Source organism: Oncorhynchus mykiss, chromosome 10 (assembly GCF_057628025.1).
Source record: "Oncorhynchus mykiss isolate SJ-2025 chromosome 10, ASM5762802v1, whole genome shotgun sequence".
Lineage (NCBI taxonomy): Eukaryota > Metazoa > Chordata > Actinopteri > Salmoniformes > Salmonidae > Oncorhynchus > Oncorhynchus mykiss.
The window spans coordinates 84,890,838-84,910,963 of record NC_143031.1 but is presented as its reverse complement, the minus strand read 5'-3'; the positions used below and the strand labels follow the sequence as shown (position 1 = coordinate 84,910,963).

General features: G+C 41.4%; 2 protein-coding genes across 2 annotated transcripts in view; both read left to right on the top strand.

Annotated features, from left to right (window-relative positions):
• The first annotated feature begins 356 nt into the window (after positions 1–356).
• LOC118966661 (neoverrucotoxin subunit beta-like) lies at positions 357–1,268 on the top strand. Its single transcript, XM_036989403.2, has one exon. It carries the CDS (start codon positions 504–506, stop codon positions 1,266–1,268), a length of 765 nt encoding a protein of 254 aa, XP_036845298.1. The 5' UTR covers positions 357–503.
• Positions 1,269–7,549: 6,281 nt separating this feature from the next.
• LOC110513755 (uncharacterized) overlaps positions 7,550–20,126 on the top strand; it is a gene marked incomplete at its 3' end in the record, with an annotated part of 32,674 nt that continues 20,097 nt past the window's right edge. The window contains exons 1-4 of the mRNA XM_090188579.1: positions 7,550–7,852; positions 14,531–14,637; positions 17,255–17,629; positions 18,240–19,984. Coding sequence (XP_090044705.1) covers positions 19,629–19,984 — 356 coding nt within the window. The remainder of the gene's footprint in view (positions 7,853–14,530; positions 14,638–17,254; positions 17,630–18,239; positions 19,985–20,126) is intronic.

Genomic DNA, 20,126 nt, shown 5'->3' with positions numbered 1-20,126 from the left:
AGCTTATGGGCCTGAGTAACAGGCCGTTTACTTTGGGCATGCTTTTCATCCGGACTTCAAAATACCGCCCCCTATCCCAAAGAAGTTAAGGTTACCAGTTACCTGGACAACAGACCGTTTTGTGGTGGCTGCCCTCGGTCGTTCCTTAGATCTTGGGATGTTGTATGACTGGCACAGTGACTCATTTTGTTCAGGTACTGTATGCTTTTCCAGTTTTAAAGACTTCAAAGTGTTGTGGATGTAGTTATTGTTTTGCTCAGGTATGTGTGAAGAGTGCATAGTTTAAAGACGGCTGTTTTATCTAATGTTTAAAAGCATGGACTGCGTCAGCGCTGGGCTAGCAAAGGTATCCATTTTGTTGAGTGCTTGACTTTATAGTTTGTCTTGTGAATAGTTCATATTGTGAAATATGTATTGTGATATATTGTGAAGTTCTGCAGTGAATGTAATATAATTTTATCTCCTTAGATGTCAGTCTTTGGGATGACAGTACAATAGCCTTCATGCGTCAGTCTCTACCTCGGCCTCACACAGAGGTGAAGTGTATTGAAGGAGACTCCTTACAGGACAGATTCAGGGCTCCAGATGTGACCACTCCTCTCAGAGCCAGTGTCCTGTCTGGACTGGTGGAGGTTGGAGGTGCTGCTGGATACCTGAACTATCCTGTTCAGTCCACACTGCAGGACCGGGTCACTCTACAGTACAGAACCACTACCAGACTGGACATGCTCAGTCACAGGGTGCTTCAGGAGGAGACAGTCAGAACACAACGAAAGGCAACTCATGTGGTCATGGCTGTTCTCTATGGAGCGCAAGCATTCTTTATCTTTGACAGCAAACACATCAACAGACAAAGGAATGCAAGACGAGAGAAAACCAAGATGCTAGATGTAATTAAGAAGATGTTCAACACCTTCAATTCAGAAGATATATTCTCAAGTTTGACAGACTCCGAGAAAGTAAACAGTTTGTTGTATCAATGCACCTTACACAGTGACGTAAACCCTACAACCACAATGGATTATCACACAGCAGTAGAGGTGTACCAGTCCCTGCCAAAGCATCTGGGGCAGCGAGGAGAGAAAGCAGTGCCTGTTCGTGTCTGGCTGTACCCTCTGACGAATCTGGACCATGCAGCGGCTTGTGTTGCATTTGAGATCAGTGAAGACCTGCTGCTCAGAGCTGAGAATGTTCTGGAACACCTGAGACGGGTCACAATGAGGTGCCAGGACACGATGTCAGACCACACCAATGCCTATGTGATTTAAATGGTTCCCTTATGCTAAGGACAAACTGACACAGTTTTCACAGATACTGTCAGAGTATCAGGTGGAGTTTCAGAAAATACTGGCCAAAGCCACAGAGTTCATTAGAGAAAATGGTGAATCAGGTTTGTTGTGGTTCAGAGAGATTCTGAAGAAACACGATCAGTCACCGTTCACTCCTCAGGCTTTAGACCACTGGCTTCACAATAAGGAAGCTGAGGTGAATGCTGTTAACATTTGCAAAACCAATAACCTCCCCATAGTGAAATCTGAGAAGGAGCTGGAGACAGTCCTTCTAGATTCACAGACAGACAGGGTACTGTGTTTCACTCTGACCTCCCTGGAGGATGAAGATCCATTCCTCTCCACCATGAAGCATTACAAACACTCTGTTTGTAATCTTCTCATTCCTACATACAGTTTATTAGTGTTAATGACTCTATGTGTCTATACAGTATATTAGTGTTAATATGACTGTGTCTATACAGTATATTAGTGTTAATATGACTCTATGTAGCTACATGTTTATTAGTGTTAATGACTATATGTAGCTACATGTTTATTAGTGTTATTGACTCTATGTAGCTACATGTTTATTAGTGTTAATATGACTCTATGTAGCTACATGTTTATTAGTGTTAATATGACTCTATGTAGCTACATGTTTATTAGTGTTAATGACTCTATGTATCTACATGTTTATTAGTGTTAATGACTCTATGTAGCTACTTGTTTTGTTATGTGTCTATACAGTATATTAGTGTTAATATGACTAATGTTTAAATCACACTTTAAACTAAAATATAGATTAACTTTTATTTTTAATTTTTTTGCAGTCTGGTTCATATACCTCTCAGAGAGAAAGGCCTCCCTCCTCCTAGAAGTGCTGAAACTCCAACCAGAGAAGAAACCAGTAGAGCTGAAGGGCTGGTCAGATGAAGAGAGTGAAGTGAGGAGTTTCCTTCAGTGTCTGTCCTACATCTCACAGCTGAGGTGAGTCTGAACATGTGTGGTGGTTGGTGATTATGTGATGCCAGTGGTTATTATCTTGTAGAAACAGCTTCAAATTATGGTGAATCTGGTAACATTTATCAAACAAATTCCTGACATAACAGATGTTGCATTACCAGATGTCAGACAATAGCGATTATTTTCAAAATTATGTGATGCTAAACATTTGTCTTTTTTTTTTTCTTGAACTCAGAATTTTATCTTTGACAAATCTTGAAACATGAAACTTCAACGTTTATACTCAGTAGAACTGTTAATTTGTGTAATAATTAATGAGGAGAGACAAACTCATCACACAAGTCAGAGTCATGCTTAAAATGTATCTTTGTCAGTGAGAGCTCTGCAATAGCGATGGCTGGAATCACCCTCAGATGATTCGTTGAAGGCCATAACACAAAGGCTACTTAGATATTTTATAGCAAAGATCCTAAGACCCCCTTATTCTACATAACTTCTTATGGCTTAGATCCCGCTAATGGGATCGACTTGACAACAGCCAGTGGAAGTGCAGGGCGCTAAATTCAAAACAACAGAAATCTCATAATTAAAATTCCTCAGACATACAAGTATTTTACACCATTTTAAAGATAAGCTTGTTGTGAATCCCACCACAGTGTCCGATTTCAAAAAGGCTTTACGACGAAAGCACACCAAATGATTATGTTAGGTCAGCACCTAGTCACAGAAAAACACAGCCATTTTTCCAGCCAAAGAGAGGAGTCACAAAAATCAGAAATAGAGATAGAATTAATCACTAACCTTTGATAATCTTCATCTGATGACACTCATAGGACTTCATGTTACACAATACATGTATGTTTTGTTCATATTTACATCCAAAAATCTGAGTTTACATTGGCGCGTTATGTTCATCCGGTGATTTTGCAGAGAGACATATCAATTGACAGAAATACTCATAGTAAACATATATAGAAGATACAACTGTTATGCATGGAACTTTAGATAAACTTCTCCTTCATGCAACCACTGTGTCAGATTTCAAAAAAGCTTTACCGAAAAAGCACACCATGCTACAATCTGAGTACAGCGCTCAGAGACCAAAACAAGCCATACAGATATCCGCCATGTTGTGCAGTCAACAAAGTCAGAAATAGAATTATAAATATTCACTTACCTTGGTGATCTTCATCAGAATGCACTCCCAAGAATCCCAGTTTAATAAATGTTTGATTTGTTTGATAAAGTCATTTATGTCCAAATACCTCCTTTTTGTTTGCGCGTTTAGTACACAATCCAAACTCACGATGCGCGGGCAAGTCCAGGCAAAAGTTCAGGAGAAAAGTCATATTGCAGTTCGTAGAAACATGTAAAACGAAGTATAGAATCAATCTTTAGGATGTTTTTATCATAAATCTTCAATAATGTTCCAAACCGGAGAATTCCTTTGTCTGTAGAAATGCAATGGAACGCAAGCTAACTCTCAGGTGAACGTGCGTGACCAGCTCATGCCACTCTGGCAGACCTCTGACTCATTCAGCTCCTTTCCCCCCCTCCTTCACCGTAGAAGCATCAAACAAGGTTCTAAAGACTGTTGACATCTAGTGGAAGCCTTAGGAAGTGCAATATGACCCCATAGACACTGTATATTTGATAGGCAATGAGTTGAAAAACTACAAACCTCAGATTTCCCACTTCCTGGTTGGATTTTTCTCAGGTTTTTGCCTGCCATATGAGTTCTGTTATACTCACAGACATCATTCAAACAGTTTTAGAAACTTCAGAGTGTTTTCTAGCCAAATATTCTAATGATATGCATATATGAGCAACTGGGCCTGAGTAGCAGGCAGTGTACTCTGGCACCTTATTCATCCAAGTACTCATTACTGCCCCCAGCCATAACAAGATAACAAACCACAGATGTTTGGAACGGGTCACAAGGTGAGAGTTGTTAAATGAGAAAGGAGTATCCCGTAGCCGGATAGCATTTGCTATAAATGTTGTTATTTTCGCTCGGTTTGGTCCCTAAGACGAGGTTCCAATCTCATTCCTGGTCCTTCATAGCGCAAAAACACCAACTCATCCTATGTCATAAATCAATTGTCAACTCCAGATACTCCCATCTCAAGTAAAACCCCATCTCGCCATCCATTCACATGGTTTAGAATAGATAAAGACACGTTCAGGCAGTAATTGGTTAATTAATCATATGATTTAGAACCTGACTTCTCCCCTCTCTGGGCTGAGCCCCAGCTGAGGGAGGAAGTGCAACTACCAACACCTGAGTCTGAAGGAATACATCCTAAGAACAAGTACATCATATAAGCACATTATGCAGATAAGACATCTTAATTATCGACGTTATATAACTAATTCTGATTCTTACGCCACAATACAAAATCAAATGAATATTATGGAACTTTCTCTTTGATTTTATGTTTCCATATGACAGGCATGTATTCATGTACAGTGAGGTCAAAGTATTTCTACTCACTTTTCTACAAAAACATTTGTTTTGGCTCTTTACTCCAGCACTTTGGATTTGAAATGATACACTTCCCATGTGGAGGGGAAATGGAGGGGAAATGGAGGGAAAATGGAGGGGAAATGGAGGGAAAATGGAGGGAAATGGCGCGGCACAGTTTCAACAAATTGTCGCTTTCCAACTTGGGATTTTTGTGGCTTTTTGAGGTAAGACAGTGATTATGCATGAATTAACTACATATTGAAACATCCAGCCCAAAAGTGTGAGGTTGAAAACCTCAATTACATAATTATCTACCTACTAACCGCACATTGACTCTGTACCACTACCACCGGTATATAGCCTCGCTATTGTTATTTACTGCTGCTCTTTAATCATTTGTTATTCTTTTCTCTTACTTTTGTTGTGGTATTTTCTTAATACTGCATTGTTGGTTAAGTGCTTGTAAGTAAGCATTTCACTGTATGGTCTACTATACCTGTTGTATTCAGCATTTCACTGTATGGTCTACTATACCTGTTGTATTCAGCATTTCACTGTCAGTCCTACACCTGTATTCATGTGACTAATAAAGTGTGATTTGATCAGTTGATGTCTTTCTTTCCTTTTGTTTCCATAACAACCAAGTGTTGGAAATTAGCTCAGACTTGAAACACTTGTTAAATGTGTTGGGACTCGTCTATTTCAAAATAAAATTAAACAAAAAACGTTTTAAGTCTTTTCTGATATCAAAACAGAAAAACCTCCCAAATGTTTAAATTTTTTGACCATTTAAATAATTTATGAATATTTTGTTTGTGTTTTTAATAAATGTCCCATGAGGCACATGATTGGTGTTTGTCACAGTGTTTTCTCTAAAGGTTGAAATCATTACTAGTAGATACTAAATAATCACTTTCAAGTTATTGCTGGTATGAAAGCGATCCCACCCCAAGTGTGTTTCTTTTCATGACGATGTAAAAGTTGTTTGTTGAAGACTCTGACAGGCAGATCTCGGGAAAGCCGGACCCGCCCATTTACCAGGAAGCACCATATTAGGTCAATGATGTCAACGGAATCTCCTTTTGGAACGTTCCATTTCTTGGAAACTTAGAAGTTCTAACTTGTTGTCTTTACCAATAGATGCCAGATAAATAACATTCAAATAAATCAAACTTTATTAGTCACATGCGCCGAATACAACAAGTGTAGACTTTAAGGCGAAATGCTTTACTTACAAGCCCTTAACCAACAGTGCAGCCCACACCAGGGTTTCTCTAGACAATGTAGCCTATATACAGCCCACACCAGGGTTTCTCTAGAGAATGTAGCCTTTATACAGCCCACACCAGGGTTTCTCTAGAGAATGTAGACTATATACAGCCCACACCAGGGTTTATCTAGAGAATATAGCATTTATACAGCCCACACCATGGTGTCTCTAGAGAATGTAGCCTATATACAGCCCACACCAGGGTTTCTCTAGAGAATGTAGACTATATACAGCCCACACCATGGTTCCCCAACACGTCCCTGCCCCAGAATTGCATTGGGGGCATTCTTAAATGTACAGCCTAACCAGTGGATTTGAAACGGAAATGGGGTATCAGCCTAATCAGTGACACCAACAGAACCAGTTATTTGGTGAAATTACACAAATATTACTGTCTTAGAATTTATACAGCAACATGCCAACATTGTTTAGCAATATTGTCCAATTGGGGCATTTTTTCTCTATATATCTGTTTGCATCAGTTACAATGGGGGACTTTTATTTTGAAGGCGAACTGCCGATTACACTATTGCTGCTCACGCCACACTGGTCCACTGATCCACAGATCCACATCAGAATGAAACTTGCGAGTCTCCGCTGTCCGCTCAGGCGGGAGAGGGAGAGAGGACGAACAACTATGAACGGTAGACCTACAATCTGCAGTATTTACAACTGTTGAATGGCAACTGATTTTTAGAATAGAAAAACCTCATGAGCGCAGTTACGGACACCTGTCATAACAGAGCTGGCATCTCTCACCCATTGGTGGTGAGACATGCCCTACACCTGTCATAACAGAGCTCCCAACTCTCACCCATTGGCGGTGATTCAGGCATTTGACCCTCTGATCATGGCACACCTCTTATATCTCACGCATTCTCACGCAAAATACTTTCTTAGTCTCCAAATGAATAACCGTGTCGTAGCCTGATAGTGTTGGGCAGGCTAACTGCAATAGAGGAGGGACTGTATTTAGCTGAAACTGATCATTCAGACTTTATAAACTAGAACGTGTTATAATAGTGCATGAAGTGTCCTTCTAGAACAGACTGGATGTTAAACTACGGAAGCTTCTAAGTTATATCATCAGACTCAGACTACAACAGACCACTGACTGCTCTCTGCTGTAATTCATTCAGCAAGCAGCTAGGAACCTCCAGAGACAAGTTCCGCACCATAGTTTACACGTCATTAAGATTCTAACTCCTATAGCTTTTTAAAAGACCGACCAAGCGACAGGCTTCATTCATAATGCATGAATGAAATGATAGTCATTGCCCGGGACTAAACTAACTGCGGAATGTTCGCTGAACAGGACCCAACGTTGTGTAACATTCAGATGTTATGAACAAACATCCCTCTCTGACATTTAAAATAGTGATTCAGGTCGGCTCTATATCTGGTAATTAAATCTGAAACATTCGGCAACGTTTGGCGTTGCCCTGAGGTGTATTCATTAGGAACCAAACGAACAGAAACCGTCCGAAACACTAAGGGACTAACCTGAACTTGTCCAGTGAGAAACACTCGTTTTTGTTGCAACACGTTGTGCTACGATCTGCACGATTGAACATACCCATGTAAAGTACGAGACAACGTTCCTGCTGGTGATTACTACAACAAACCAGTTTCAGGAGCCAAACGCTGTCGAATGATGCCGATAGAAATGACAAGAATAGAGCGGACGTGATTCCTTATTCTAAATGTCAGAGATATGTTTGTCCTACATCGTGTATTTCTATCTGAACGTTCAAAAATGTTGCGTCTTACTGAACCGCCCCCAACAATGTTTTTTTTTTTACACGGAAATATAAGTGAAAGTAAAATAGGTATAGCTACATACAAGGCCACTGCAGCAGAGACAGATTTCAGAGACACAAGGTAAGGGTTTTCAAACAATTTATCATAATAACCTGTTAAATGAAAGTTCTACTTGCTACATTTGAGTTGGTCTAGACTAAACTTTATAAAAAGGTCGAGAAATTGAGTCAGACGAATTGTCAAAGGATCTGCAGTCCATAAATCTGTCCAGTACATTTAGTTGTCTATAGGACTAGTTTGATTTGTTTCCTTATATCCTAAATAATATAATATCAGGTTGTATTGTCATCCACTGATCCACGTTAGGATGAATCCTGCTAGTCTCCACTCAGGCGGAAAGAGAGACGGTTAAACGATAAACTAGGTAACAATCTGCAATATAACTGTGGCCATTTCATTGAACGATTCTTGAAGAATATACCTTATAAATACCTCATCAGTGCGCAGTATAGCCCTATATAGGACGCAGCGCGTTGGCGTCCGACAGTAGGTGGCTACAATGCGGAGCCCGGAAAATAACAATTGAATTCTTTAGGGGGGTAGCCTACTTGTTCCCGGAAACCCTGTTACTGAAGGCATATGTATCTATAATCCGTTGTCCGTCGGACCGGATTGTGTGTGGATATCTTGATAGAAACCGTCTGAACCGAACTTTTCTCCAAACCGCCATCTATAACTTGGCTGTATTAAGATACGAGGAAGCGCGTATTGTGCGCTGAATACCACAGCCAATGTGCCGGTTTGGAGAAAAGTTCGGTTCAGACTGTTTCTATAGGTCTACAGATATCCACACATGATAGAATCCGGACCGACAGACAAGGAGTTACAGATTATCAATAACACGATTTTCGGAAACAAGTAACCTACCTCCCTACAAAATGTTGTCCGTAATTTTCGAGGCTCTGCATTGTAGCCACGGAGGACGCCAATGCGCGCATGTGCAGCGTCCTATATAGGGGTAACCATAGAAACAAGAATGAATAGAAGAACTTCTCCATTCAAGTCAATGACGTCATAATGGGTGGACTGGCGGCCAATTTGAGTGTACCCATGGCTCAGAATGGACAGGTTAAGACAAGATGATTATAATATCCCATAACTCTTTGCGCTACTATTTTTTTTTTATAATCAATGCTTATCTTATAAAATTCAGGAAAGGCTTTGGTCCAATTAATTTGCTTATTTTCTAATGGTTCCACATGGAAATATTACTCTGTCTGGCTCTTCCCATCTTCAATCTGATCAGCTAACTATTCAGCTATGCATGAAGAAGATGTATCTTATATGCTAACATTAGCTAGCAGGGTAGATAGTTGTATTCAACTGGTTCCACATGGAAATATTACTCTGTCTGGCTCTTCCCATCTTCAATCTGATCAGCTAACTAATCAGCTGTGTATGAATAAGTTGTATCTTATATGCTAACGTTAGCTAGCAGGCTAGATGGTTGTCTTTTTTCTGACATTCTCTTATGATCTGCTTCTGACCGCTTACCTTCTGCCGAGGCAGCGTAGCTACAACTCTTGAGCTGGTCCTATGTTTTAATCAGAGAGGTAGAACCTCCTTGGGTTCTGTTCTGTTTTTTTCTTGTCTAAGTATCCTCGTTTCACTGCCAAAATAAAATGAAAGCGTCTAGTGTTCAGCAAAATAGCACAATGTCAAATTGGGCTCCCGTGTGCCGCAGCGGTCTAAGGTACTGCATCTCAGTGCAAGAGGTGACACTGCAGGCCCTGGTTCGAATCCAGGCTGCATCACATCCAGTAGTGATTGTATCCGCCATAGGGCGGCGCACAATTGGCCCAGCATCATCCAGGTTTGGCCGGGGTTGTAAATAAGAATTTGTTCTTAACTGACTTGCCTAGTTAAATAAAGGTTAAAAAAAAATGCAGGTAGCCTTAACATTGTGTCCCACTTGTTGTTGATTCTTCACAAAAAAATACAGTGTAATGTATTATATTAATTATATAATGTTAGTATATTCATAGAATTTAATATAATAGTATACTATATACAACGAGTATAATATTAATTATATAATGTTAGTATATTCATATAATTTAACATTATAGTATACTATATAAAACTAGTATAATATTAATTCCAATTGGACAATACAGCAGTTCAAGAAATACACAACCAACATTTATCGTTTTTGTTTTGTTTCCATTATTAAATCCTCATTAAAAATGGTCTCAATTGGTAGGTCGTCTCCAGTTTGTTAATGGTAAGTACTAACTTGTACTAACTTGTCAGTAATCAGAACCATTCATGCAGAAGGATGAGTTCAACGTTTCTGAAGTTGCTGTATCGCGTCAACATTCTTTTAATGTCCCGCCTCATCCAGGCTGTGATTTGTCAGTTCATGAAAAGTGACATTGATGAGCGCTTGTTTCAACAAAAGGCATCCGATATAACTAAATAGCCAGCTAGCCAAACCCAAACATTGCTTACCTTATCCCTATTGTCTTCTGTCTTACCGCTTCAGCTGCAAAACTCTTGACTAAAAGTTGAACTGGTATCGCTGCTCTCTCTCCTCTCTGCTGCCAGTGCCTTCAGGCTCACTATGCTGAGATGATTGACTGGTAACTGCGCCAAATTAATCATTTGTTATTTTAAAACATTTGGCTGCATCAGCCCCAAGGGACTTCAACCTCTTCTCTCTCCTCTGCTCCACATCACTATTTATCCAAATGTCACCACTTAACTTCTTGAAGCTAGGGGGCACTATAAAAATAACGTACCCAAAGTAAACGGGCTATTTCTCAGGACCAGATGCACGAATCTACTTATAATTGACGGATTAGGATAGAAAATACTCTAAAGTTTCCCAAACTGTAAAAATATTGTCTGTGAGTATAACAGAACTGATATTGCAGGCGAAACCCTGAGAAAAATCAAACCAGGAAGTGGCTTCTATTTTGAAAACTCCATGTTCCATAGCCTCCCATTGCTCCATTTAAAGGGATATCAACCAGATTCCTTTTCCTATAGCTTCCTCAAGGTGTCAACAGTCTTCAGACATAGGCTATGAATATATTCTTGTACTTGTCGATCATTTCACACGCTTTGCACAGGCCTACCCAACGAAGAACAAGTCAGGAAAAACTGTAGCCGAGAAGATCTTCCAAGACTTCATTCCTCGGTTTGGCTATCCTAGTAAGCTTCACCATCACCAGAGGGCGAGAGTTCAAGAACAACCTGTTCCAGAGACTCCAGCAGCTTGCAAGGATCTCACTCTCAAATTACCCAAGGGAACCCTGTGGAAAGAATGAATAGAACACTCCTACAGATGCTCCATACTCTGCAAGAAGAGAAGAAGACAGAGTGGAAAGACCATCTACCAAACATCATCCATGCCTATAATTGTACGAGGCAATGGGGATAATCGCCATTTATCCTCCAGTATGGCAGAGCCCCATGCCTTCCTATCGACCTACTGTTCAACCTCGAACCAGAGACAGTGACAAGAACCCAACAAAAAATATGCAGAGAAGTGGGCAACAAAGATCTAAGATACACACAATGGCTTCTGAGAACAGTCAAAAGTCCTCAGCGAAAAGAGAAGAACTACAACGTAGGGGTCAAAGGTGAAACTTTTCAGCCAGGTGATCTAGTCCTTGCGAGGAACCTATCAGAAAGAGGTGGCCCGCGGGGAAACTCTGTGCTTACTGTGAGAAGACACTACACAGAGTTGTGGTAAGAATTAGAGAGGTGTCTAGTGTATTAGATCCAGTCAGACTCTGGAGACAACTTTTTGTGTGCTGCACCAGAACCTCCTGTTACCTATAAATGACTAGCAAGTGCATCAAGACACTCCAACCAAACCTGTGAAAACACCAAGACAAACAAAACTGACAACAAACAGTAACAAGATTGACCAAGAATCTGACAGATGAAGAAGAAATTCTATTATATTTACCAGCACAGCCCTCGGGTCCATCAGAGTGATTTCAGACCACAACCAATACAACCAGCGTGGCGTACCAGACTACAAGCTACTTCTCAGGAGTTCTACAGTGGCACAGTAAATAGAGCAGATCCAGGAACAGTCTGAAGGACCTGAACAGCCTGGAGTGGAGGATGAACTGCAGGCAAGAGGTCAATGGAAAGGGAGACTTACCTGTGAGAAAGTCCACGCACACTCGAAGGCCCAGAGACATGTTCAGCTATGAGAGTCTGGGTCAACCGTCATACCAGTCATGGAGACAAGCAGCAAACGCAATTGTGCTCTATTCTTACATGGTGCCTGGAAACATGATGACTTATCCAGTGTTACTGGCATGAAGGAACAGCACTTGTCTGGACATGCTAGACGCTGACTAGACATTGACTTGACTATAGACAAACCAATAGATTCCAGGAGTCATCAAAGAGAGGAGGGGAGAGTGTAAATGGGTTGAAAACAAAGTCAATAAAAACAGATATCCCTGTATTATTATTTTTTAAACCAATGTGGTTATGTTAATTATGTCTTAATTAATCTAAATGGTATATTCTACATACTTTAGCATTAGTGAGTTGATCAGGCCTTGTTGCACTGCGGTAGCAGGACAAACAGCAAGTTCTGGCAAAGCGCAACCAACATTCTTCAGAATAAAGAAAGAGCCAGAACTTTGCAGATGTGAATTTGTATCCGTTATTTTTACAATTACAGGTATGTAACATATCTGACAAACTTTCTAATCTCGAAAGAATATGTACAGTGGGGAGAACAAGTATTTGATACACTGCCGATTTTGCAGGTTTTTCTACTAACAAAGCAAGTAGAGGTCTGTAATTTGTATCATAGGTACACTTCAACTGTGAGAGACGGAATCTACAATAAAAATCCAGATAATCACATTGTATGATTTTTAAGTAAATCCTTTGCATTTTATTGCATGACATAAGTATTTGATCACCTACCAACCAGTAAGAATTCTTACATTCTTATGCTCTCACAGACCTGTTAGTTTATCTTTAAGAAACCCTCCTGTTCTCCACCTGTATTAAATGCACCTGTTTGAACTCGTTACCTGTATAAAAGACACCTTTCCACACACTCCATCAAACAGACTCCAACCTCTCCACAATGGCCAAGACCAGAGAGCTGTGTAAGGACATCAGGGATAAAATTGTAGACCTGAACAAGGCTGGGATGGGCTACAGGACAATAGGCAAGCAGCTTGGTGAGAAGGCAACAACTGTTGGCGCAATTATTAGAAAATGGAAGAAGTTCAAGATGACGGTCAATCACCCTCGGTCTGGGGCTCCATGCAAGATCTCACCTTGTGGGGCATCAATGATCATGAGGAAGGTGAGGGATTAGCCCAGAACTACACGGCAGGACCTGGTCAATGACCTGAAGAGAGCTGGGACCACAGTCTCAAAGAAAACCATTAGTAACACACTACGCCATCATGGATTAAAATCCTGCAGCGCACGCAAGGTCCCCCTGCTTAAGGCAGCGCATGTCCAGGCCCGTCTGAAGTTTGCCAATGACCATCTGGATGATCCAGAGGAGGAATGGGAGAAGGTCATGTGGTCTGATGAAACAAAATAGAGCTTTTTGGTGTAAACTCCACTTGCCGTGTTTGGAGGAAGAAGAAGGATGAGTACAACCCCAAGAACACCATCCCAACCGTGAAGCATGGAGGTGGAAACATCATTCTTTGGGGATGCTTTTCTGCAAAGGGGACAGGACGACTGCACCGTATTGTGGGGAGGATGGATGGGGCCATGTATTGCGAGATCTTGGCCAGCAACCTCCTTCCCTCAGTAAGAGCATTGAAGATGGGTCGTGGCTGGGTCTTCCAGCATGACAACGACCCGAAACACACAGCCAGGGCAACTAAGGAGTGGCTCCATAAGAAGCATCTCAAGGTCCTGGAGTGGCCTAGCCAGTCGCCAGACCTGAACCCAATAGAAAATCTTTGGAGGGAGCTGAAAGTCCGTATTGCCCAGCGACAACCTGAAGGATCTGGAGAAGGTCTGTATGGAGGAGTGGGCCAAAATCCCTGCTGCAGTGTGTGCAAACCTGGTCAAGAACTACAGGAAACGTATGATCTCTGTAATTGCAAACAAAGGTTTCTGTACCAAATATTAAGTTCTGGTTTTCTGACGTATCAAATACTTATGTCATGCAATAAAATACAAATTAAAAACCTACAAAATCGGCAGTGTTTCAAATACTTCTCCCCACTGTAACAACATGCTATTTAACAACTTTGTCAAGGTATTATCATGTTAGGAAAGGGTTTGTGTCAAACTGAGTGAGAGAAGATTTAACCAGGTAGGCCAGTTGAGAACAAGTTCTCATTTACAACTGAGACCAGGCCAAGATAAAGCTAAACAGTGTGACACAAACAACAACAGAGTTACACATGGAATAAACAAGTGCACAGTCAATAACACAATATAAAAAAGGAAGTCTATATACAGTGAGTACAAATGGCGTGAGGAGGTAAGGCAATAAATAGGCCATAGAAGCAAAGTAATTACAATTTAGCAAATTAACACTGGAGTGATAGATGAGCAGAAGGTGATGTGCAAAAGAGCAGAAAAGTAAATAAAAACAATATGGGGATGAGGTAGGTAGATAGGGTGGGCTATTTACAGATGGGCTGTGTACAGCTGCAGCGATCGGTTAATTGTTCAGATAGCTGATGTTTAAAGTTAGTGAGGGAAATATAAGTCTCCAGCTTCAGTTATCATTCTTTTTTTTTTTTTTTTTTTTTTTTTTTTTGCAATTCGTTCCAGTCACTGGCAGCTGAGAACTGGAAGGAAAGGCGGCCAAAAGAGGTGTTGGCTTTGGGGATGACCAGTGAGATGAACCTGCAGGAGCGCGTGCTACGGACTGAGCTGAGGTAAGGCGGAGCTTTACCTAGCAGAGACTTATAGATGATCTGGAGCCAGTGGGTCTGGTGACTTATATGTAGCGAGGGCCAGCCGACGAGAACATACAGGTCGCAGTGGTGGCTGGAATAATGGGCTTTGGTGATAAAACGGATGGCACTGTGATAGACTGCATCCAGTTTGCTGAGTAGAGTATTGGAAGCTATTTTGTAAATGACATCGCCGAAGTCGAGGATCGGTAGGATAGTCAGTTTTAAGAAGGGATTTTTGGCGGCATGAGTGAAGGAGGCTTTGTTGCTAAATAGTAAGCTGATTCTAGATTTAATTTTCGATTGGAGATGTTTAAAATTAGTCTGGAAGGAGAGTTTACAGTCTAGCCAGACACCTATGTATTTGTAGTCCACATATTCCTTGTCAGAACCGTCCAGAGTAGTGATGCTAGTCGAGCGGGTGGGTACAGGCAGCGAGTGGTTGAAAAACATGCATTTGGTTTTATTATCGTTTAAGAGCAGTTGGAGGCCACGGAAGGAGTGTTGTATGAAATTGAATCTCGTTTGGAGGTTAGTTAGCACAGTGTCCAAAGAAGGGCCAGATGTATACAGAATGGTGTTGTCTGCATAGAGGTTGATTAGGGAATCACCTGCAGCAAGAGCGAAATCGTTGATATATACAGAGAAAAGAGTCGGCCCGAGAATTTAACCCTGTGGTACCCCCATAGAGACTGCCAGAGGTCCAGACAACAGGCCCTCTGACTTAACACACTGACCTCTGTCTGCTAAGTAGTTGGTGAACCAGGCGAGGCAGTCATCTGAGAAACCAAGGCTATTGAGTCTGCCGATAAGAATACAGTGATTGACAGAGTCGAAGGCCTTGGCCAGGTCAATGAAGACGGCTGCACATTACTGTATTTTATTGATGGCGGTTATGAAATTGTTTAGGACCTTGAGCATGGCTGAGGTGCACCCGTAACCAGCTCAAAAAATGGATTACACAGCGGAGAAGGTACGGTGGGATTCGAAATGGTCAGTGATCTGTTTATTAGCTTTCGAGGACTTAAGAAAGGTGGGGCAGGATGGATATAGGTCTATAACAGTTTGGGTCTAGAGTGTCTCCCCCTTTGAAGAGGTGGATGACCGCAGCAGCTTTCCAATCTTTAGGGATCTCGGACGATATGAAAGAGAGGCTGAACAGACTAGTAATAGGGGTTGCAACAATGGCGGCGGATCATTTTAGAAAGAAAGGGTTCAGATTGTCTAGCCCAACTGATTTGTACGGGTCCAGGTTTTGCAGCTCTTTCGGAACGTCTGCTATCTGGTTTTGGGTGAAGGAGAAGCTGGGGAGGTTTGAGCACGTAGCTGCGGGGGGATGCGGAGCTGTTGACAGGGGTTTGGGTAGCCAGGAGGAAAGCATGGCCAGCCGTAGAGAAATGTTTTTTGAAATTCTCGATTTATCGGTGGTGACAGTGTTTCCTAGCCTCAGTGCAGTGGGCAGCTGGGAGGAGGAGATCTTATTCTCCATGTACTTTACAGTGTCCCAAACGTTTTTGGAGTTAGAGCTACAGGATCCAAATTTCTGCTTGAAAAAGCTAGCCTTTGCTTTCCTGACTGACGGCTTGTATTGGTTCCTGTCTTCCCTGAAAAGTTGCATATCGCGGGGACTATTCGATGCTAGTGCAGTCCGCCACAGGATGTTTTTGTGCTGGTCGAAGGCAGTCAGGTCAGGAGTGAACCAAGGGCTATATCTATTCTTAGATCTACATTTTTTGAAAGGGCATGCTTATTTAAGATGGTGAGGAAATTACTTTTAAAGTTCGACCAGGCTTCCTCGACTGACGGGATGAGGTCAATATCCTTCCAGAATACCCGGGCCAGGTCGAATAGAAAGGCCTGCTCGCAGAAGTGTTTTAGGGAGCGTTTGACAGTGATGAGGGGTGGTCGTTTAACCAGGGCCCATAGCGGATGCAGGCAATGAGAAAGTGATCATTGAGATCCTGATTGAAAACAGCAGAGGTGTATTTGGAGGGCAAGTTGATCAGGATAATATCTATGAGTGTGCCCATGTTTGCGGATTTAGGGTTGTACCTGGTGGGTTCCTTGATAATTTATGCATTTATGTTTGATTGTAGGACTGGCATTTCCCAGTTTAGGTCACCTAACAGAACAAACTCTGAAGATAGATGGGGGGCAATCAATTCACACATGGTGTCCAGGGCACAGCTGGGAGCTGAGGCGGGTCTATAACAGGTGGCAACAGTGCGAGACTTATTTCTGGAGAAATGAATTTTTTTTAAGTTCGAAGCTCTAACTGTTTGGGCATAGACCTGGAAATTTTTCAGTTTTTGATTTGTTAAAAAAGTTTGAAATATCCAATAAATGTCGTTCCACTTCATGATTGTGTCCCACTTGTTGTTGATTCTTCACAAAAAAATACAGTTTTATATCTTTATGTTTGAAGCCTGAAATGTGGCAAAAGGTCGCAAAGTTCAAGGGGGCCGAATACTTTCGCAAGGCACTGTAGTTGGGGTATGTTTATTTTACATAGGATAAAACGTTTCATTTAATAAATAAACCTAATCATTACTTGACTGTTCTACTGTTGACTGACTACATATGTACTGTCTTCTTCCAGAGATCCAACGTGTTGAAGTGATTTTAACAACCTGAGACATGGCTTCTACAAGACAATCTGCTTTAGAGTACATTACAAATGGAAGGCAACATCTCATTGGAAAGCTCAAGAATCTGCCCCTCATTGTGGAAAACCTGTTCCAGCGCAAGGTTCTTAACGAGGAGGAAGTCAGTAAAATTCAGGCTGAAGTTGACCATTTTGACCAAACCAGAAAAATACTGGACTGGGTCTCGGCCAAAGGAGAGGTTGCATGCTACGAGTTACTGACGATTCTAGACATCACAAGGAAGAGGACCTTAGACAACGCTGACTTAAAGCAATGGATCAGCTACTTCCCCTTCAAGGACGACCCAGAGATGACAGACTACTTTGTTGGTAAGCGATTGTATAGTGTCCTATTAGTACACTATATAGTATACAATTGGCTGAAAATAGCATACCTGTTAAAACGTGTCTTTCAAATATTATTGTAGGTTAATTTAGTGCAACAGGGTTTAGACTTTTGACATCATTCCTTTGGTTCCATGCTGCTGGGGAAGCTATTTGAAGCGCACGGGGGTTAATGTACCTTTTAAGATTGTTCATCAAGAACAAGGACGACCAATGCACTTTTCATTAAGTAAAAAAAAGCCTTCATTATGATGGCATGTTCAGTAGAGATCTGTGTCATCTTGAAGAAGGCTATGCTGAAAACGTGTCAGAGTTTTTATAGATGTTATTCTGTTAAACATGCCATCATAATAAAGACATTTTAAATTTGTTTTTTACTGCCCCTCGGTCCTTCTTGTTTTTGATGACCATTTATCCCCAAAATATTTTATTTTATTTTATTTTATTTGATCCCCAAAAGATCCCCTTCAATCTATGAAGATCTACCAGTGTATCCTTGTAGTTTTCTATCCTGGATTTCTCTCGTCCTTTAGATTGGCTTTGATTTGTTGGCACAGTGCATTTACTCTCTCTTCCCTTAATACCCTTATTTTAGGTTCAAAACCCTGTCACGGATATCAGACACAGCTGAAATGTAAAGCACGGAAGATCACAGAGGGTGCATGGAAACATAGCTGTAGTCTCCTACCAGATAGATGTAGAAATGGGGGGACTTTCTCTTACACCCCTCTTGTGTTAGATACACATGTGCATTCATCTGACTCTAAAATTAAAGTGAAAAGCAAAAGATGCAAGAAAGCTCGGCCTAAAAAACTAAAGAGCTTCATCCCCTTGGCCAAAAAGGAAACATCCCCTACTGAGCTGCTTAAAACACATGAAAAAATCCTCCTGGTTGGAAAACCTGGAATTGGAAAAACATCAGTATCCCATCAAATGTTGAACCTCTGGGCAGAGAAAGATCACAGAGAACTAGATTACATGTTTTATTTTGAGGTGAGAGACATTTCACACAGAAAACCCATGAGCCTGGAGGACCTTCTCTTTAACATGTACAGTGAGCCAAACGAAAGTAAAGAAGAAGTGTTACAGGATATTAAGAAGAACTCTGAAAACGTTGTCATCATATTTGATGGAATCACAGACCTCTCCTCTCTGTCGGTAGTAAAGGACCTTGTGGAGAACCTCCTCCCTGACGCAAAGATTGTGACCACATGCAGACCAGATCAATCGGAAGACTTCCTGACAGACTGGCCCACAGACTGGTTCAGAGTGGAGGTGAAAGGGTTCAGCGATGAATCCATCAGGGCTTATTTAACACAGATGCTGAGTGCTGAGCCTGACTCCTTGAGCAGTGTGTTAAACAACCTAGAGTTGTTCAGTCTGTGCCATGTCCCAATGTACGCACTAATGGTTGTTGCTTGTAGTTATTATTCTACCCTAGCGGATTCTAAGCAGCCATGTTCTACAACTAAGATGTACATTAACATCCTCCGTCACTGCATCCAAAAACACAGTGGCAGACGACGTAAGGATATCGACATTTATCTCAAAGAAAACAGAGAGAAAATATTGTCTTTGGCAGAAATTGCTTTTGATGCAACAAATGAGAAAAACATGAACTTGACAACACTGAGTTGTGAAGAAGGCAGTGTCCATTTTGCCTTCTTGGGGGCATTTATGGTTAAGGTTGAGCCCACTGCATCAGACACTTGCTCTGCGTTTCTCCACTACACAATGCAGGAGTTCTTTGGTGCCCTTTGGCTCTTACAGAATCCAGACAAAATCAGAGAGGTTCTCGAGAAGTGCCCGACTGAAGAATGGAAACACACAAAACACTTAATTCCTTTCCTGTGTGGGCTTCTGAATGAGAGGAATACTAGATTGGTAAACAGTCTAGTTCCAGCTGAACAGATCAAGAAGACATCAGATTGGTTCTTCAAGGAAGTGGTGAACACATTTCTTCCATCTCAAACAAACCAAGATCATGCAGAAGGTGGTGCTTCTCCATGAGAGAGGAACCATACAAACAACTGTAGAGAAAGTGTTGTCACTGTCTGAAGTATATCACAATCAGAAATGTGATTTCCTGCTGGATCTGTACTCACATGTGAAGGACTATGAGACTCAAACAGGCAGGAGTGTCCTTCCAGCATTACTGCCAGTTTACCAGTCAGCTCCTGCAGTCTGGTCCATAGACCTCTCAGAGAGAAAGGCTTCCCTCCTCCTAGAAGTGCTGAAACTCCAACCAGAGAAGAAACCAGTAGAGCTGAAGGGCTGGTCAGATGAAGAGAGTGAAGTGAGGAGTTTCCTTCAGTGTCTGCCCTACATCTCACAGCTGAGGTGAGTTGGATCAGTACAGTTCAGAGATTGTAGTTGTCTGTCCCTGTATTTCCCTTTAGAGAGGAAGTTTGTAGCTTTCTGCAATAAATTAATGACCTAAATATACACATACTGTTTTTAGAAGATGCAATCTTACTTTGTG